Source organism: Xiphophorus couchianus, chromosome 2, assembly GCF_001444195.1.
Source record: "Xiphophorus couchianus chromosome 2, X_couchianus-1.0, whole genome shotgun sequence".
Lineage (NCBI taxonomy): Eukaryota > Metazoa > Chordata > Actinopteri > Cyprinodontiformes > Poeciliidae > Xiphophorus > Xiphophorus couchianus.
Window position 1 is genome coordinate 10,993,355 of NC_040229.1, and position 18,880 is coordinate 11,012,234.

Genomic DNA, 18,880 nt, shown 5'->3' on the forward strand with positions numbered 1-18,880 from the left:
CTCATCATATGACCGCTGCTGCTCGGGCGGGCTGACGTACAAACGCCGCAGAAACCTGCAGAGTGAGCGGCAGCTGTCCGCATGAATACACTGACATCATGGTGAAAACAGCACTGAAGGTTTGTAATAGTTATAAAGAAAAAAAAAAGAGGATTATTTCCGGATTAATATTCAATACTTTTCTTATTATTCTCTTTCTTAGTTAACTTGTTTTTCTTGGCAGTTGTTGTTCTGGATTTCCTCCCAATTATGTTTTCTCCAGATGTTGACATGACTTTTTCCCGTCTTGCTTTATTTTGAAAAACCCAACATCCCTCGTGCATTTTGTTCGCATCTACGGAAGAGGATTAGGGCCATTGGGCGGAAAAAAAGAATTCAGTCTCGGAATTCTGACTATAATCTCATAATTTTTCCTCACAATTCAGAGAAAAAAGTAAGAATTTCGACTTTAATCTCAGAAATTTTCTAAGAATTCTGAGATTAAAGTCAGAATTCTTTTTTTTTCAGTCTTCAGCCTCAATCCTCTTCCATACACATGCTTTCCTGTTACCTTGTGAATTTATTGTTGAATTTTGTTGTTTTACCTCGTTAATGTTCCACTCCATGATGAATGATGAAGCTTTATTTTTGACATGGCAAATACAGACAAAAATGTACATAAAAACATCAGTAATGAGGAATAAGAACAAGAAATTGATTTATTAATTCGCATGTTTCAAATAATAACATATTTTTGCATTATTATTATTGTAAACAAATTTGTTGAAATTAGTCTTATTGTGTTAAGTCATCAACACATCAATTTTTAATATATGAGCTGTTATTTCTAATTAGCATCAGTTATTGTTATAGTAAAAGAGACTCCACATATAACATATTCATAAAGAATTATTTATTAGCATCACTAATCACTTTATGTTCTGTCTAATTTCTTTATGTTTATCTTCGTCAAGCTTCTGGGGTTGATAAAAATATTCAAATCAAGCTTTGAATAAAACATTTTTCTTTGCAAAATGTGTGTTGAGTAACTTCCTTCACAACATTTCTGTTTTGAAATTGACTTTATGGATTCTAAGTAACTTTATATTATACTCTATGCAGATGACTTTATTATGCGTTCAAACTTTAAAATACAGGAACACAAGAGAGGAAAAGCATTTTTAGAAGGACATTTATTGCTACATTTTCATATCAACACTTGCCTGGAACTCAAACTGTACACATACTGCACATGTTATAAGTGTTTTAAATTATTTTGGTGTTTCTTTATGTTCAACAATGCAGTGAGTGAACATAGTTTGTTTTTAACACTATTGCTCAGAGCATTAAATTTAGGTACAGCTAATAAACTGCACAAAAAACAAATAATAATTAAAAGCACATCAAGACATGATAAAGTTCACAATATTTGTATAAAAGATAACTTATAACTTAAAAATGTGTGTTTTAAGTTCAAAACTTAAACATGCATAAGGTTTGTTTGACTACATCTGAAGAGCAATAATTACAAGAAGGGGAATTATGTCCACTGGAGATACAGAAAGTAAAATCCTTTAAAGCATTAAAGAAATATAAAACACGATTACAGACCAGGTTTAATGTCCATGTGAGATTAAAAAGAACATTCCTGGAGATCTGTTCATTCACAGAATGTTCAAACCCCTGCAGTATTTACACACACATACTCATTCACACAGAGCTCACAGGAAAAATTAAATATGTTGCCTAAAAACAAAACGTGACAGAGTCTGCCCACTGAGCTTTGTGAAAATATGACTAACAAACCTGTTTGCCAATTTTAGACTGCACACAAAACTCTCCAGTCCATTCTGATGTACTGCAACACAAATATTAGCAATAAAACTACAAAAATATGTACAAAACACCTGCAGCTTACAATGCATTTGTCTGATACAAGTCATGTTTAGGCACAAGGTTATAAAAGTCCGTCTGGGAAGAGAAGAAATGATTGTTCGATTGCATCCCACTTTCTGATCAGGGAGCCACTCTGATTCGTCCAAAACACAGGAATTACAAATCATTTAATCATATTGTGAAAGTTTATCACAAAGTGTTGGCTGTTAATCAAATATCATGCATGTACAGTGCCTTGCAAAAATGTTCATCCTTCCTGAAACTCCTCTACATTTTGTCATGTTACAGTAACAAACACTAACCTTGTTAATTGGGATTTTCTTGATATCGAGCAACACAAGTAGTGGATTATATTATTTTTTACAAACAATAATTTGAAAAGTCTGGTATGCTTTTAGAAACACCCCAATTTCCTTGAACTATTTTGCAAAGAAGAATGGGCAAAGATTTTAGTCTTTTGTTATGCCCAAAAGATGTACAGCTAAACCTCAATTTTATTGACCAACAGGGGATAAATACAAATCTTTATCTGTATAAAATATTTAAAACAATGTTATCTTCCCTCCAAATCACAGCTATGATAAAACTTCAACAAAACGCGTTGCAGCCTGTGGATGTAATGTGACAAAATGTGAAAAACGTTCAAAGGGTAGGAACCCTTTTGAAAGCCGTTGTTATCAGTTTGTACATTGATTTAAACTGATCGTTGATGTAAATGAATGAAATGCTTTAAGTGAGACTTTGAGTTGTCTGTAACAGGTGCTCAGAGGTGACCCATGGGGTTCGACGGGTCCGTCGGGCTCGGATGGAAAGCGAGATGTACAGACTGTGGATCCGACATGATGCTGGACGCCTTCTCTTCTTCTCTTCTCCGCAGACATGCAGCCTTTGGGTTCAGGTTTCTCTCTGCAGAACGGAAAATTTTAATGGTTACAAAAACAGTAAATGTAAAAATGGAGATATTGAACTCAGGTTTCACAGTTTAGAACCTAAAGTTGTCAAAAGTTATCAAAATCAAAAAGTCCAATTGAACTCTAGACAGACAGACATCTAGCTGGCTACTTAACTGGCTAGCTACGTAGCTAGATAGATAGCTAGCGATCAAGTTATGTAGTTAGCTTGATCACTAGATAGATTGATAGCTAGATTGATAAATATCTAGCTAACTAGGTAGCTAGGCAGATAGCTTGATAGCTATGTAGCTAGCTAGATAAGTAGGTATATAGATAGAGCGCAATACATGCTAGCCAAGGGGAAATACAAGCATCACAGCAGCAAAGGGCAAAACAGCAAATTACAATTTACAACTAACAATGAAAATCAATCTAAAATGTAAAGTAACTAAAAACTATACACCGTGTATAAAAATAGTTCTTTAAAAAAAAGCCGTGATATTGCACTTATAAAATAATGCTTAAAAATAATTTCAGGAATCTTAATAAAACTATGGCACTGCATGATAGAACAAAATTAATCAAGTGGTTACTATATCTGTAAACCACCTTTTTCCGACTGCATAAAGATTTAATTCAATGTCATTGTTATAATAAAAAATAAAAAATGAAGTAATATATTTTAAAATATATTTTATGATGGCTTTACGACCATTTCTGTCTGGTCTTTCAGACACCCCCAATCATTTACAGCACATTCTTGCTCCGCTGTTGCACTGACCTCTGACCTGCTGCTCCAGACTAAGGATCACGGCCACGGCCTGGTGCAGAACCAGCAGTTTGGTCTGCGGCTTCTCGCTGTTCAGGTGCAGCTGACACATGTGGCCCAGCTCCTTGAAGGCCTCGTTGATGTCCCGCACACGCAGACGCTCTCTAGCGTTGTTGGCCATCCTCCGCTCCCGCTCGCGCTCGGCCTTCTGCTCTGGGCTCAGGTCCTCGTCCTCGTGGATGCTGCAACGAAAGACATACGGAAAGCATGTGAGAATGGAAATGTTTGCAGGTTAAACAAAAATATAAACTTAAGAGAAGGTGAAGAGAGAGGACAGTGTTCAGTTATTTGGGTTTCTCTGCCCTCTTCTGGTGACTTTCATAACATGGTTTTATAAATAAATTTTTAAAAGCTTATGTTAATTCAACAACCACTAAACATCTATTTAAAATATAATTTGAATGTTTGTTATTTATTATTGTCTATTCTACTTGAAAACAGGTAATCAAAATGAGACTAAACCAGTTGTTTGATGTGAATAATAAAAGAATATTTGCTGTGTTTTCCAGTTTAAGAAAGAGAACTTCTGTCATTTTTGTATTTAACATGAAAATTAAAAAACTGAATTTGCTTGCACCTCTTATAAAGTGTAACACCTGTAAAAACCTTTAAAATTAACTAATTTCTTATTGCAGCAGCTTCATCTCAAACTGGAGATTTTATTTTTTTTAAATTTAATCTTGACTTTGAGTTTATTTATTTAGGTGGAGAAAAGAATCCCATTAATAAAAATATTAGAAGACTTAGGTCTTGGTACTCCTGATAATCCTGACGTTACACTTTACTTTTTAAGTTTATTGTCGTTTCTTAGTTAACTAGTACTTTTTCATCAATATTAAGGAATTATATACTTAAAACAAGCTCCAATATCTTACTGAAAAGTTACTTATAAGTTAGTTTTGTCTTATTTCAATTAGTTACTTGGCAAGATTTTTCGTTTTTGTAGTTTTGTAGTACTCTCGTGCCCTCCAGCAGGTGGTCTAACTGTTTTTTAATTAGCCAGTGCAAATATAATAGATGGGATCATTGTTTTTAATGTATGATAATAAATGTATTAAATTTTTTGTTGTTACCTGTTCTGCGTGCTGTTCTCTCCGTGTGTTTTGAGTTCACTCTCCTCGTCTGATCTCGGGCTGTCTGAGCCGTGGTCGTGGTTGGTGTGCATCATCTCCTCCCCTTCCCTGCTTTCCATCTTTAACTCCAGGTTACTCTGAACACCCAAGCCACCGCCTGTGCAAAATAAAACGTATATTGCAATAAGACAATCAGAAAAAATCAGAAAAAAGCTGGTAAGAGAGGAGGAATAATTACCTCCTCCTCCTGCACCTTGTAGGAATGCGTTCCTCTGTCTGAGCGGATATGGGTGGCCATTTTGTGTTCGGCTCTGGAAGGCTGAGTGATTGTTGTTCATGGAGACACCTTCGACCTTTAGGAGTCACAAAGAGCAAGACGAGTCAAACATGAGTCAAATTCCCTCTGCAAATGATGAACTTCAACAGTGTTTCTCTTGGGACACAAACACTGCTTTGCATTGAACTTTTTCACATTTTGTCATGTTAGAAGTACAAGCTACAGGGTATTTTTTTACAGTTTTATTTGACAGACCAACACTGCAAAAACACTAAATTATACCAAGTACTTTTTAGTGCAAATATCTTACTATGCATGAAATAAGACAAAACTAACTTGCAAGTAACTTTTATGCATGACATATGAGCTTGTTTTAAGTCAATAATTCCTTAATATAAATAAAAAATACTAATTATAAGTGAAATAATCTGTCAGTAAAACAAGACATTTTCCCCTTATGATATGGAAAATGTTTAGTTCCTAAAATGATGATATACTTAAAAACAAGCTCATATTTCTTGCTGAAAAGTTACTTATAAGTTAGTTTTGACTTTTTCCAAGTACACTAAGATATTTGTACTAGAAACTAGAACAAAAATACTTAGTAAGATTGTGTGTTTATCTAGTGAAAAAGTAGTGTGTTGTTGGGAAGTGGAAGGAAATAAAATGATTTTTGGGATGTGATCTGGTCAGATGAAACCAAAATGAAACTTTTTGCCACAGCCTTATATGTGGCCGTGAATTTATCATTCAAATTTTATTTCTATAGCACATTTCAGCAACAAGGCATTTCAAAGTGCTTTACGTCATAGCAAACACAAAAACACAAAGTCATGCAACATAGAATCAACAATCAAAACATTACATTACGTCAAATGCCATCATTAAATTCGTGATTGATTATTTTAAAAATACAACTCTAAACAGGTGGGTTTTTAGTTGAGCTGAGTGCTGCTTCTCCGTGTTACTGTCATTATTGACTGAATAATGCAAAGTTTAAACTTTAAATGGACTTTTATTGCCATTTTTAAAGAAAATTAGATTTTATAGTGTCATTGTTGACCAAATAATGCAAAGTTTACATTTTTAATGGGCTTAAACGCAAGTTTTATAATGGAGATTTCTTTAAAAGTCTCATTATTGACTGAATAATGCAAGGTTTGCTCTTTTAATAGACTTTTAATGCAAGTTTTAATATAATTTGCATTAAAAGTGTCATTATTGACTGGAAAATGTAAAGTTTATACTTTTAATTGACTTTTATTGCAAGTTTTAATCAAACTTTGCATTAAAAATGTCCTTATTTATCAAATAATGCAAAGCTGACTATTTTAATGCAAGTTTTAATGGAAATTTGCTTTTATAGTGTCATTATTGACTGAATAAAGCAATGTTTACACTTCTAATGGACTATTAATGCAGGTTTTAGTGCAACTTTGCATTAAAAGTGTCCTTATTTACTGAATGACACTTCATGACAACAGTTGTAGACGCTCATGATGACTCCTTCATGTTTATGTCATGTCAGTCTGATGCTCACCCCTTCAAATAAAGTGTTACCGCAAAGCCCAAATAGATCCTCTACTCCACAAATAATTCAATTCCAGACAAGCATAATCCTTCTCCTAAAACTACTTTACACCATTTAAATTCCCCCCAATTCTCTTCAGGATGATCCACTTCTATCTGACACATCATTAAAAAAAAGGATAGTGGGAGAATTTAATATGCCCTCCCCCAAAGGATTAGACTAAATATCCTTTCCCTGTGAACATGGTAGACTTTCATTCCAGCTGGAGTAAAATCCCATCATCTGCTGAAAGAGGATGGACTGAACAATGCAGAATTGCACACAAAACAAAAGTTTTACACCATTTTGATACTTTGAAGTAATGTTTGTTAACCATTGCTGGAGTGTGACAGGTGAGCGGTGCGGTGCTGGCTGGGTGGCTGTGGTGGGACTGGCCCAGTAAGCCGTGGAGATCGCTGGGCAGACAGGAAGTGGGGCCCACGGCGTGGTTCCTCAGAACGTGGATGACGTCGTCCAATCTGTCCAGGCGGTCCTCCACCTGAGACTAAAACCATCAACACACACGTAAACCTTTAGTTTAATATACAGCTCTGGAAAAAACCAAGACTACTTAAAATGATCAGTTTTACTCTTTATGGGTATATGTTAAAATGAACATTGTTGTTTTGTTCTATGAACTACTGACAACACGTCTCTGAAATGACAAGCAAAAAGTTACATATTTTTGTAAATTTACAATTTACAATAAAGTTTTGCGAAGGAACGCAAAAGTAAAATATTTCCCCATGTCCCCTGGATGCTCAGGAAGAGTTCAGGAATCAATATTTGGGGGAATAACCAGGAGGTTTTCAACGAGGTGCAGTGCAGTGGGCTCTTCATTTGTATTTTATGCTCCAGACATCAAATTTATTTTTCATGTTTTGGGAAATACAGTTTTTATCTTCTTTCGCCAAATGTAATATTTATTTTAGTATTGTCTACTCTACTAAATTTCACATTCTGTAGATTTTTTATTTAACCACTTAAGCCTTTTTATACATTATTATAATTGCATATAAGGTGCAAATGAACAATTAGATTCCTTTTTTTAAAAAGAGAAAATAAACAATTTATTACAATCACCTGCCGATGTAACTGGTAACTTATCAATATTCAAGAATTATTGACTTAGAACAAGCTCTTATATCTCATACGTTAGGTTTGTATTATTTCACATGTACTAAGATATTTGCACTAGAAACAAGACCAAAAATACTTTGTAAAATTTGCAATGTGACACAGAGATTTAATAAAAAAGGATCCAGATCTTTACCAGTGATATGAGTGAGGATTCAAAATGCGGTGACACCGGTGGCTGAACTGAACTGCGGGGCCACAAGTTGTTCCCTAAAAAGAAGGAAAACCATAAGAAAAATTATGACATTCTCTACGAAAATGTAAAACTCTAATAAATAATGATTATTTTGCTTTCCTACCTGTAGATTCAGCTGCGTTTGGGAGCGGGGAAGGAGATCTCACTGGTGTAGAGGAGCTGGAGGGGAAGCTGCTGCTCGTGTGATCGGGGGAATAAATCTGACAGAGAGAAGGAGCAGCAGAGGAACCAGATCATGGATCATTTTAAAAGCACAACTTGTCATTTCTGTGTAAGCTTTAACAGCTGCTGCCACAATCCCTGGAGCTTCCTCGTAACCTGAACTAAACTCATCCATTCCTGTCATTTTACGGCACTGCAGCCAATAAAACGTCCCGCTACACGACTGTAACCCTGCTTTAATGTGTGGTGCTCTTCTGTCGCCCCACAGGAAGTTATGAATTATAGGTGTGGGACCCCAAGGTTCGGTTTTATGCTCTGACCTGACCCGTTTGAATATTACAGAGCACAGATAAGTAGCTTTAATGAGAGTGAGGTGGTTCATACTTACAGAGGCCAAAGCTTTTCCCAGCGTATCGCCTGTCTGTGACGCTCCTGACAAATTCACTTGGCTTCCTGAGACTTAACAAACACATTTATAGTGACATTATGTGAATATATACAAATATGAGCTTTCTTTACTTCAAACAAATCAATTTAAAAAAACAAAGCAAAGAAAATACGCAAAAAAACCCCAATCTTTTTCAAACATAAGAATCAGTCATTTTAGCTACTGTACTGTAGTTTAAACCATTACAGGAAGAAGATTTGGACTTCACCAACCAGATACATGATAATTAATAAAGTAAAAAGTAGTATCATTTAAAATTATTCACAGGTTCTTCTTATCCAAAATCTTTCTACAACATTTTAACAAGGATATAAATATGATTTGCTCTTTCTGTGAAAAAACCCCCCAGAAAATATTTTTTTAAATTTATTTTGGTTTTATCCTTTCTCTACTCAATTCTGGAAAATTATTTGCATTTTGATTTAGATTTTTATCGAAGTTCTATTATTTAGCTGGAATGACAACCCAGGCAAATGGCAAATTCACAGATGCCGTTACAATAAACAAAAATCACTCGTTCCCATTTTTTGAAAATGAGGCCAAACAATAAATAAGAACTATTAGAAATTCCACCAATATAAAAACCATTAAAACTTGCACTTTACAAAAACTAGCAGATTTTTCAATTAATAACAAAATATATTCCCCATGTTTGAGGTAAAAAAAAATATTTTTTTTTAAAAAAAAAAAACTCATATTGAGTGAAATTGAGTCAATAATTGGCCCTTGACCCTTTGCACGTGACGTCACTCTCTCCGCCGCTCCGCCATGTCGGACGTGAAAATCAACCAATGCGCTCCTGTTGCTAATCTAATGTCGCTTTATTAAGGTGATTTCGCTTTAAAAATGGCAGTAGGGTGCTGGGCGGTCGGCTGCACAAGCAGAGAACGATAGAAACCAAATGTGTCACTTTACTGTGTAACTTTTAGTGAGAAGAGATGGGAGACGGAGAGCAGCAGTTAATCACAGTGACGGTCAACCCTCGGTGTAATGGCGGATCTGTAGCGAACACTTTTTACAACTAACATAAGAAGACTAACGTCCATATACCTTATGAATAAGGGTGATTAGAAAGATATCAAACATCGCATTATGGAGAAGGTAGGCGTCTAACCATTGGTAACCATGGAAACAATGTCCGCACTGTCATGTAGCCGAACATGTATGGGAAAAAGTGGTTAAAATGTCTCGGCTTTTGTACGATTTTAATGCTGCTCCAGTGTAAAAGGAAACGCCGTTTATGACGTAGTGATAAATCATGTGGTGTGAATTCAGAGAAAGTCGGTAATTTGATCAACAAGTCAGGAGGGAGGAGGTAAGGGTCGGTTTCTAAGCTAGCTGTTTAAAAACTTTTGTAAATACCACCGTCTATGAGCCCCAACCAGGTGTGTTACGTTCACAGACAAATTAGCTCGATGCTAACAGAAGCCATGAATAAACTGGCAAAAACAACGTTGGAAAATAACTTCAGTCACAACCAATTCTCACTTCCCACGTACATCATGTCGCCTCAAATGACTATAAGTGACGTAGTTGCAAAGGGTCAATATCTTGTGTGCACGTGATATATAGTTTTTCCAGTCAAAAACTTAGAAAAATAAGAAAAAGTTTTTCTTATTTCAAGTGTATTAAGACATTTACACTAAGAAAATATTTGTTTTTCTTTTGTTTCTTTTTGCACCATGAGTAAAACAAAGAGCAAAAATAAGCTCTTATTTTTTTTATTTTCCTCACCTGCTGGATTCTCGGAGTGGCTGTCAGGGGGAGAGCGGGACACCGTGTTGTTGCGGTGAAAGGTGGACATCGGCGGTAAACCTCTGTTCATTTCAGCCGCCAGCACCGAATGAGGAGAGAAATCCTGAGCAGAAAGCAAACACGTTTTTAAAAACAAGAGTTTTTGTATCAACATTCACCAGGGCTGATGAAGGAAAACTCACCAGGTTACCGTGGGTCGGCTGCAGGCTGTTGTAGCTCCCCAGCTGTGTTTGCTGGCCCGCCGAGGCCCCCAGCGCACCTTCATAGCCCTGCTGGTTCAGCCCGTTTACGGCGCTCCAGATGTCCGGAGAATTGCTCATCCCCTCTAAAATAAAGAATCATGTTTTATTCTCCTGAACTGCTGAGGTGTCTTGAACTGTCAAGTTATAAAGCAGAAGACTGGACCCCGGTGCAGAGAAATTACATGCAATAACTTAAGTTTTACTGTCTCAATTAAACAGTACAGAACATGTTTGGTTGCTATGCTGCTCATTTCATATATCTCTTTTACACTGGGGTGAATAATGTATTCATGGTCAATGATATTAATAGCAACTAAGGAAAACATACTCATACAGTGCAGTGTAATAATTAAAGTCATTTAATTATGACGTAGTTGCTTTATCTTTTTATGTATGTATGTATATGTATATTGTATATTATGTATATACACATAACTTGCATTTTAACTCTAGTCGAGCAAATCTCAATCTCGTTGTAATCTGTTGATGACAATGACAAATAAATCTTATCTTAATTATGTTGTTTTAATTTTCTGTTTGTGTTTTATTTATTTAACAATTTTAACCAGTTTTATATTCTGACCTGATTGTAGTTTACATTTTGTCACAAACATTTAAATCTTCCCTTACTATTAGGCTTTAAGTGTTTGTTTTCTATTTCCGTTGTTCACCAGTTCACAGATTATTTTATTTGATCCCCGTTTTTGTTCTTTTTTCTTTTGTTGGTCTTTTTTTTAATCATGCTTTTTGTGTGTGTCAGCTTCTTTTTCATCATTTTTCCACACTTCGTCTCAGACATTGCAAAAACACGAGATCTCACCAAATATCTTAATACACTTGTACTTAAAAGTAAATTCTCAGCAATATATTGATGCTTTTTAAAAGTTACAAATTCTTTAATATTGATAAAAACTGTCAGATATTTCACTTATAACAAGACATTTTTCCCATGTTTTAAGTGAAAAAAACTCTGCTAATCAAACTAGCATTTGATTGACTTGAAACAAGCTCTTCTATATTGCTGAAAAATTATTTGTAAGTTAGTTCTGTCTTATTTCAAGTGTATTATGATATTTTTACTAGACAAGACAAAAATACTTTGCAATATTTCTTATTTTTGAAATAGTGTGCTACCAATAAAGTATAATTTACTGATTAGTTTTTAATATTTAATCACCAATTTATCACTTTCCTCATATTTTTCTTGCATCCATTGTGGCAAATTTGCCTAATTTTCTCATCATTTTATATCTAATTCTATATAAAAGTAAACAAGGAGGTTGGACAAGAGGATCACATGGTGGTCATATGTTATAACCTGCTACAAAAGCTACAAGAAGCATGATACTTCAAGAAACATTTGATTGTTATTGTTGGATAATGAGTGTTTTGAGGTTTTGCTGGGCTTGAACTCACCAAAGAAGGTGCTTGCAAACACATTGCTGGGGACTTTGCTTGATGAGTGTGAAGTTGAGTTGCCATCAGAGCTGGGAGGCTGCCCATAAACCTGAAAAAACAATTAAAACCACCTTACAAACTGATACTTTTCCTACTTTCTGGTGCAGGAAGCTGGGCTGTAAAGCTAATTCCAGTTAGCATGTGGACAGGAGCAAAAGTTAAGACATTAATACAGAAAAAATGTCTTATATATATATATATATTTTTTTTTTTTCTCTCACATTTACATGTTTAAAGTCACGCCACATCATCTTAGTCAGATTTTAGTTTGGATTATTTTTGATGTGGATTTGCAGGTGTGCTTTGGATCATTATGCATAACTAAAATCCATTTGATCTCAGTGTCACAGATATCCAGACATTTTCCTCCCCTGGTGAGTTTCCAGGATGCTTACTTTTTATTAATTAGCAATTTAATTAAATCTATAGAACCAAATCACAACAGCATCACAAAAAAAGCTAACTAAAAGTGAGCATAAGGTCTGCAGATGAATATGGCTGCAGTTTTTTTCCTCTGTCTTATGATATTCTTCTGTTTTCTGCTGTTTGTTTTTAAGTTGTATGATGCTTTAATGTTTTCTGAACAGGTCGTTTATGAAAACATTTATTTGATGTACCTGGTTAAATAATAATAATAACAAAATGTTATTCTGGCCTCATTTGGATCAGCTCTCATGCAGGGTCACCTACATGTTTTCTACATTTGTGCATAAAGCTCTGACTCTAGTTCTCTGGAGTCCCAAAGTCTTCAAAATGGCATTTTGGTTTTTCATGTATTCTCAGATTTCTCCTTTACATTGTCAGACAGTGAGTTTTCGGTTTAATCACAGTGAATTTGTCGTTTGCATGGGAGCAATCTGAAGTAATAATGCAATGAAAACAAAACAGAGCGCAGATGCACACTTGGAGCCATCGTGGTAATCCATAATCTGCAGATCCATGCACCTCCTCATCCGGATTTGGGAACCGTTCACCAGGAGAAATCCCTGCGCTAATCATGATCAGGTCCGGCTGGGACTCAGATCTCCAAAAACATAAAACTGAATTTCAATTTGTCATGATTCCTTTAAATTTAGACTAAAACCCTCCTGCGTATAGTTGGTTTGGAGACATTATAAATGAAACAATAATCAACAGTTAGATGTGGAACAATGGCACTTGACAAAATCTAATGCTTGTTGACTGTGTGTTCTTTGTTGGTTTGCACTGATTTCCCTAATTCTGGGAGATCGGTGATCGGCCTATACCTATATGTGAAGCCAATCTTATTTACCTCAGCAAATGTCTAAAAATCAGCCGCTGTCCTCTTCTGCTCTGCAGAGAGAGAGGTTTGACTGACGAACTGGCTCACCAGGTCATGTCTGCACGTTTGCAGCTAACAATCGTCATCCCACTGTTACCAACTGAGCAACTTTCTGGCTATATTTAGTGACATTTTAGACAAAAAAAAAATTATATCGGCCAAAATCGGAATCGGCAGATCAAGCATTTTAAAAATTGTTAATCGATGATTGACCAGAAAACTCCAATCGGTGCATTTTTACTTCTGCGACTTTGTGTTTTTGTGTTATCATAATGTAAAGCGCTTTGACTGACTGATTGATGATTTGTACTCAAGATAACACAAAATGGAAAACAAATATTCTGAACGGCAAATAAATTTCAGATTAAAGCATGCCCTGCACTCACGCAGACACAGAGACCCACAGAGAGGCGCTCGCCTTGCCCAAAACCACCAAGAGTCTTGAGCTGCACCTGCACTTCCCTCCGTCGCTTTGATGTGCCCCAGGAAATGAAAATAAACCTCCCTGCGCTGCATCAATGGGGTGTCAGTTACCCGGACGACAAGTTCTGTAAAGCAGGCTATTAGAGACTCTCTTGAGTACGCGTGTGCAAGACTCGCACATTTAGGCAAACCACACACACACACGCGTGTGCACGCACAGAGCCGTGACCCTGGCTGGCAAGAGTCCCATGGTGATTGTGGGCTTGGCCAAACAGAAGAGCCCCTGTCGACACTCGGCCCGTCTGAGCCGCCACGGGCAGCATATGGCAGAGGATAAAGCCAATTGTCCTCCTTACCATCAGCATAGCAGGCGACCCGTTAATAATGGTCACACCCCCGCCCCAGCACGCCCTCTCTGGCCCCCGATGGAGAGGGGCCATCGCCACGACACCCTCTTTTAGCATAGCATTGATTTAGGAGCCATCAATCATCAAATCACAAAATGATAATGCACTTTTTTTTTAACTCCTGCAGTTCAAGAAGAAATTCAAAAGCAATAAATAATTATTTTCTATTAACTGAAAGCTTTTTAAGGCAGGGATATGTATATAGAAGAGCAGCGTTGTAAATACAGACACACACACACAGAGCATCAAGATGAGAGATAAGTGAAACATCAACTTGCTATTCAAGGCCCATGCCTCGCTCCACCGTGGCCAACTCCGGCCACATGCAACCAATTTTCTGCCTCTGTGATCCACGATGTCTGGATGTGGTTAGTCTCTCCGAGATCAAAGCTGCCTTTGATAATGGTTGCAGCGGTGCAGGGACTGCTCCAACGTAGCGGGGTTAAATCAAATAGAAATAGAGGCAATCTGCTTCATGTCAAGATGTTTTTCTGCTGCCAGGCTTGACTGGATTGCACAGAGCAAACAGGAAGTCTCACTGAAGCATTTTAAAAACAAGCCTTTTTGTCAGCTTAGAACAAGAAGTAAAAGTGAATTTAAAGTTATTGCATGTCGAACAGATTGTGTTCTGTTTTTTCTGATTTGATGTGTGATTTTTTTGATCATTAAATGCATCAAAGTAAAAAAAAATTAAGAGTCATATCACCCAATGTTGCACTTTTTTTGTAGTTTGGTAAAAATCAGAAAGAGGTTTTGATGCATAAATTGGGATAATTTTATTGTCATTTTCTGGTGGATTCAAAGCTGACATCTCCATTATGAAACCTGTTTTCTATTTTAATCCTGAGAAGGAAAATAATCGGAATCAGTTAAAACTGGAATTTCATTTTCAGCAAAGAGAAACCTGACTGGTGCATCTCTACAGGATTACTCTGGAGCCGAAAGAGTTTAAGAAAATTTAATTCCTAATGTTGCAACTTTATGATAACTTTAAAGCAAGTTCACATCTTATTACAGCTCTGACTCATCTGAAAGACAAAGCTTTCTCCCTCTGTACGTCAAAACACACACCAGTCATTATCAAATATCCTGTTTAAAGAAGAGAACATTCTCAAAAATCTGACATTCCTCCAACAACTTTCAATTGGCGTAAATTTTTTATTCAAGTTTCCACTGCAAATGCATTCAAATCTGATGTTGATTCTTGATGTGAAACTCAAGAAACGAACTAACAGAACAGCTAAGAATGCAGCAAACAGACAAACAAACCATGCCCAACCTAATTTATGGTGGATAAATATGAAGATACTCACTGGCTTCATGTTGTAGCAGTACATCAGTGAGTTGTTGCCTGTCCCAGAGGCAGGATGAGCACAGTACATAACTCTGTCTGGATCACAACAAGACTCTCAGCGCTCTCCACACACAGCTCCTCTGTCCACCTCTTTACTCATGTATGTGGTGTGTCGTCCACACACACTCCTTCCCCTAACTCACCCCTGCTGGTCGTGCAGCAACCCCCAGACAACTTATGCAAATCAGGGCTGGACCATTTCATCCGGCACAGAGGGGGTGGCCAAGACATGATGCTTTTGCTTTAAAATGTTACATCATTTATGAGCTTTTCTGCTTCTAAGTGGAAAATTATTACACAAAGAACTCATTATTTTACAATTTGTGGTGGCATGGGTTTTTTGTAAGCATAAAAAACATAAATAAATTCACATGAAAACCAAAATAACTAGGGGATTCCCAATCAACGTATGGATAAATAACCCCCAAAAATACATAATTGTAATGATGAGAGATCCTTATTGCTCAGATATCATCGTGTTTTCATGTCATCTCACATAAGTGTAAGGTTGAACACACACAAGGCTAGAAATCCCTCCTCTGGACCAACAAGCAGTGATGACGCCACCAAGATAATCTCCTGTTAGACAGGTAGAGGTTTCCAGTAAACACTGGATACTACAGCCTCGTCTGACCTACATTCACAAATAGAGCCAGGTCTTAATTTGCAGGCACGTGTGGCATGGAGAGCTGGGTTTGGAGGTTATTTGGTCTGTCTGGGTGATCGTCTGCAGCATTTCCTAAAATGAGTCGTCCTTCCTGTATGAGGTCAAATCCACCACACGTATCATTTTTAACCAAAACATATGCAAAAAACATTTTAAAAAATGTACAATTTCATTTGTGTCTTGCATTAAGCATGCTTTCTATATGAGAGAGGGGGGTGAAAAGATGAACTTGGCTCAATGCACAGAGCTACAGTATGGCACCCGGTCCTGGCACGGCTTGGTGTTTTACAGACACCTCACAAGAATCCAATCAAATGATTCCCGCTGGGACAAAAACAAAGTCTTTTCCAAACCACAGTACCGACTCTTCAGTAAACACTAAAGACAGACTCTAATGCAACAGAGAATGGTAATAATACAATATTTTTTATTTCCTTTTAAAATAAAACAGTGCAAAAATGTCTAACTCCATTATTTGTTAGGATGTATTTGAAACCATTTATCAGTGAGAGATTCAACCTCTCAGATTTCTTTATTCTTGCCCACTTTTTGCTTTGCTTTATTTTTGAAGGGATATTTTTCTTTTTCAGAGAAGTATGACCTAAAGCCTTAAGACGTCTCTATATGAATGAAGAAAATTTTTGCTGCACAAATGTAACAAAAACATTTGACACCAATTCTGTTTGATTTGATTCCTTCAAATCAAACAGAATTGGTGTCAAACATTTGTGCATCAAAGATTTTTGTTTGTGGTGCTTTCAATGTAAAGATATTAGTAACTGTTTCCAGAGGTCATTAAAGGTCAACTTTCCCGGTGTCCACACACACATTTACAAAATCAAACAAATTTTGAGTTAACACTGTAAAACATTTGAGCCGCATTTAGTTGTCTATTATCTTTTACTCTTTAAGTCAAATAAATTTATCCAGTTTTAGATTTTGAACCTAAATGTGAGTTTGTGAAAGATAAACTTACAGCAGTAAGTTGAGTTAACTTTTTATTAATTTAGTCAAACCTCCAAGAGTTGAATAAACTAGAGTTTTTAGGTTAGCACTTAAAAAACTGAAAGAGGAGAAAGACAGGAGTGGGAACTATTTCCCAGAATGCTTAGCGGCATGTTTTTGTCTCCTGAGATGGAAGTGCGTTACATTGATCTGACTCTTGTGTTTTATTAAGGCAAATGTTCATTTTAATGCAATTCTCAGTTAGCAAAGCTTGAGGATAATGTCCTGTTCACACTAAATGTTTCTGAGCTGAATTCATTGGGATGTTTAATAAAATTCATTATCAGATCAGAAATTTGGTTCCTGCAGTTTGAAACGAGAATTTAAATTATTCTAAAGTAAAATAAGTATTTATTTTAACTTGATATTGTGAGTAAAATAATAGAAAAATGTGGCTCTTTAACTGCGTGAGGCCAGCTTTTTAGTTAAAACTCACAATTCCAGATTAATGAAGTTAAAAAACAATGTTTAGACAACTTGTCTCTTGTTAAATCAACTTGATGAACTTTAATTTCTGAGTTAAAACCAAAACAGTTTTCTTGTTGACTTAAACTGCATTTTCAAGGCAGCAGGTGGACTTTCATTTTCAAGTTAAACCACCTTCACATATTTTACAGTGAATCAACTGCGTTATAAAAACAGCAGGACGGTGGCGACGGTGGTAGGAATTCGTCCTATCGCAATCAGCAGGTTGATGGTTCGATTTCTGCTCCGTCTACCTCTGTCGTTGTGACCTTGGTCACTTCACCCGCCTTGCCTGCTGGTGGTGTTGACAGGATCTGGTGGTACCGGTACATGGCAGCCTTGCTACTCTCAGACTGTCCCAGTCCACTGTATGTGTGAATGTGTAAAATGATACACAAGTATTCTTTCAGCAAATGGAATATGTTTTTAAAGTATGTTAACAATTAATCGATTACTGAATAAGTTGATGATTACTTCAATAATTAATCGTTTCATTCTTAGTCAGAATTTTGTTTTGTAGAGTGAAGATGCTGAGGAGCTGGTGTTTGGCGTCCAAAAATAAAGACTAACCTAAATCTTTTTAAGACCAGAATGATATATTTAGAAACTTCAAACGGTGACAAACACGTGATTTTCCTCCTGATTCAATCTGTCTGCAGGTGAGCTGCTGTCCGCTCAGCTTCCTTAAAGTCAAAGTCTAATCCTGGCGATCCAAACCAGCGCTATCTAGGTTAGGAGGTCACTCACTCACTTCTTCTTCTTCTTCTTTATCAGAGCAATCGTTGGTTGACTTTTACAACTGCATACTTTTCTTTTCATTTTACCCAATTAAGGAAGACGTCATAATAAAGCCAAAATATCCAAATGCTGATGTCAGTAAATATATTAGCTGTTTTACAACTAATCCCTGGCAACTGGTGGCTACTGAGTGACCTTCTCCTCTGACAGAGATCAGTCTTCTTATCTGGCACATTAAGCATTCATAACACAAACGTATCTGATCCAAGAGCCAATTTATACAGTCCCCTGACCCTGAACTTTGCATCAATCTTAGTTAATTGCAGTCTTGTCAGAAAAGGGATTATCCAAACAGGTAATGCAAATGTTAATGAGATCATTTTTGCATATCTTTATTTTCCTGTGGTTGAAATGTCACTGGTTCTGACGTTCTGCTATGAAGAATGTCACTCCCGATGGCCCCTTGATACATTGTTGGCCATGAGGAGGTCGGATGCAGAGGAGAAACCAAAACAGAGAAGTGCTAAAAATGAAGAAAAATGTATAGAAATGGCGACGTTTTAAAAAAAACAAACACATTTTCAGTCAGTGTTGTTGCTGTTA

General features: G+C 36.4%; 1 protein-coding gene and 1 long non-coding RNA gene across 4 annotated transcripts; one reads left to right on the forward strand and one right to left on the reverse strand.

Moving 5' to 3' along the window:
- Positions 1-9: 9 nt before the first annotated feature.
- On the forward strand, positions 10-1,706 carry LOC114159448 (uncharacterized). Its single transcript, XR_003598587.1, has 2 exons — positions 10-119; positions 224-1,706. It is a non-coding gene; the product is annotated as an uncharacterized LOC114159448 (long non-coding RNA).
- Positions 1,156-15,525, reverse strand: LOC114159419 (transcription factor 12-like). 3 transcript variants are annotated; one of them, XM_028041395.1, is made up of 12 exons: positions 15,362-15,525; positions 11,874-11,964; positions 10,398-10,540; positions 10,195-10,318; positions 8,401-8,465; positions 7,954-8,050; positions 7,791-7,864; positions 6,852-7,022; positions 4,909-5,023; positions 4,671-4,827; positions 3,550-3,779; positions 1,156-2,781 (listed from the first exon to the last, which is right to left on the reverse strand). In XM_028041395.1, exons 1-12 carry the CDS (start codon positions 15,428-15,430, stop codon positions 2,639-2,641), a joined length of 1,479 nt encoding a protein of 492 aa, XP_027897196.1. In that variant the 5' UTR covers positions 15,431-15,525; the 3' UTR covers positions 1,156-2,638. The 3 variants fall into 3 exon arrangements, with proteins under 3 accessions (XP_027897196.1, XP_027897203.1, XP_027897191.1); XM_028041402.1 differs by having other exon boundaries at positions 4,924-5,023; positions 8,401-8,471; XM_028041390.1 differs by having other exon boundaries at positions 8,401-8,471.
- Positions 15,526-18,880: the final 3,355 nt, after the last annotated feature.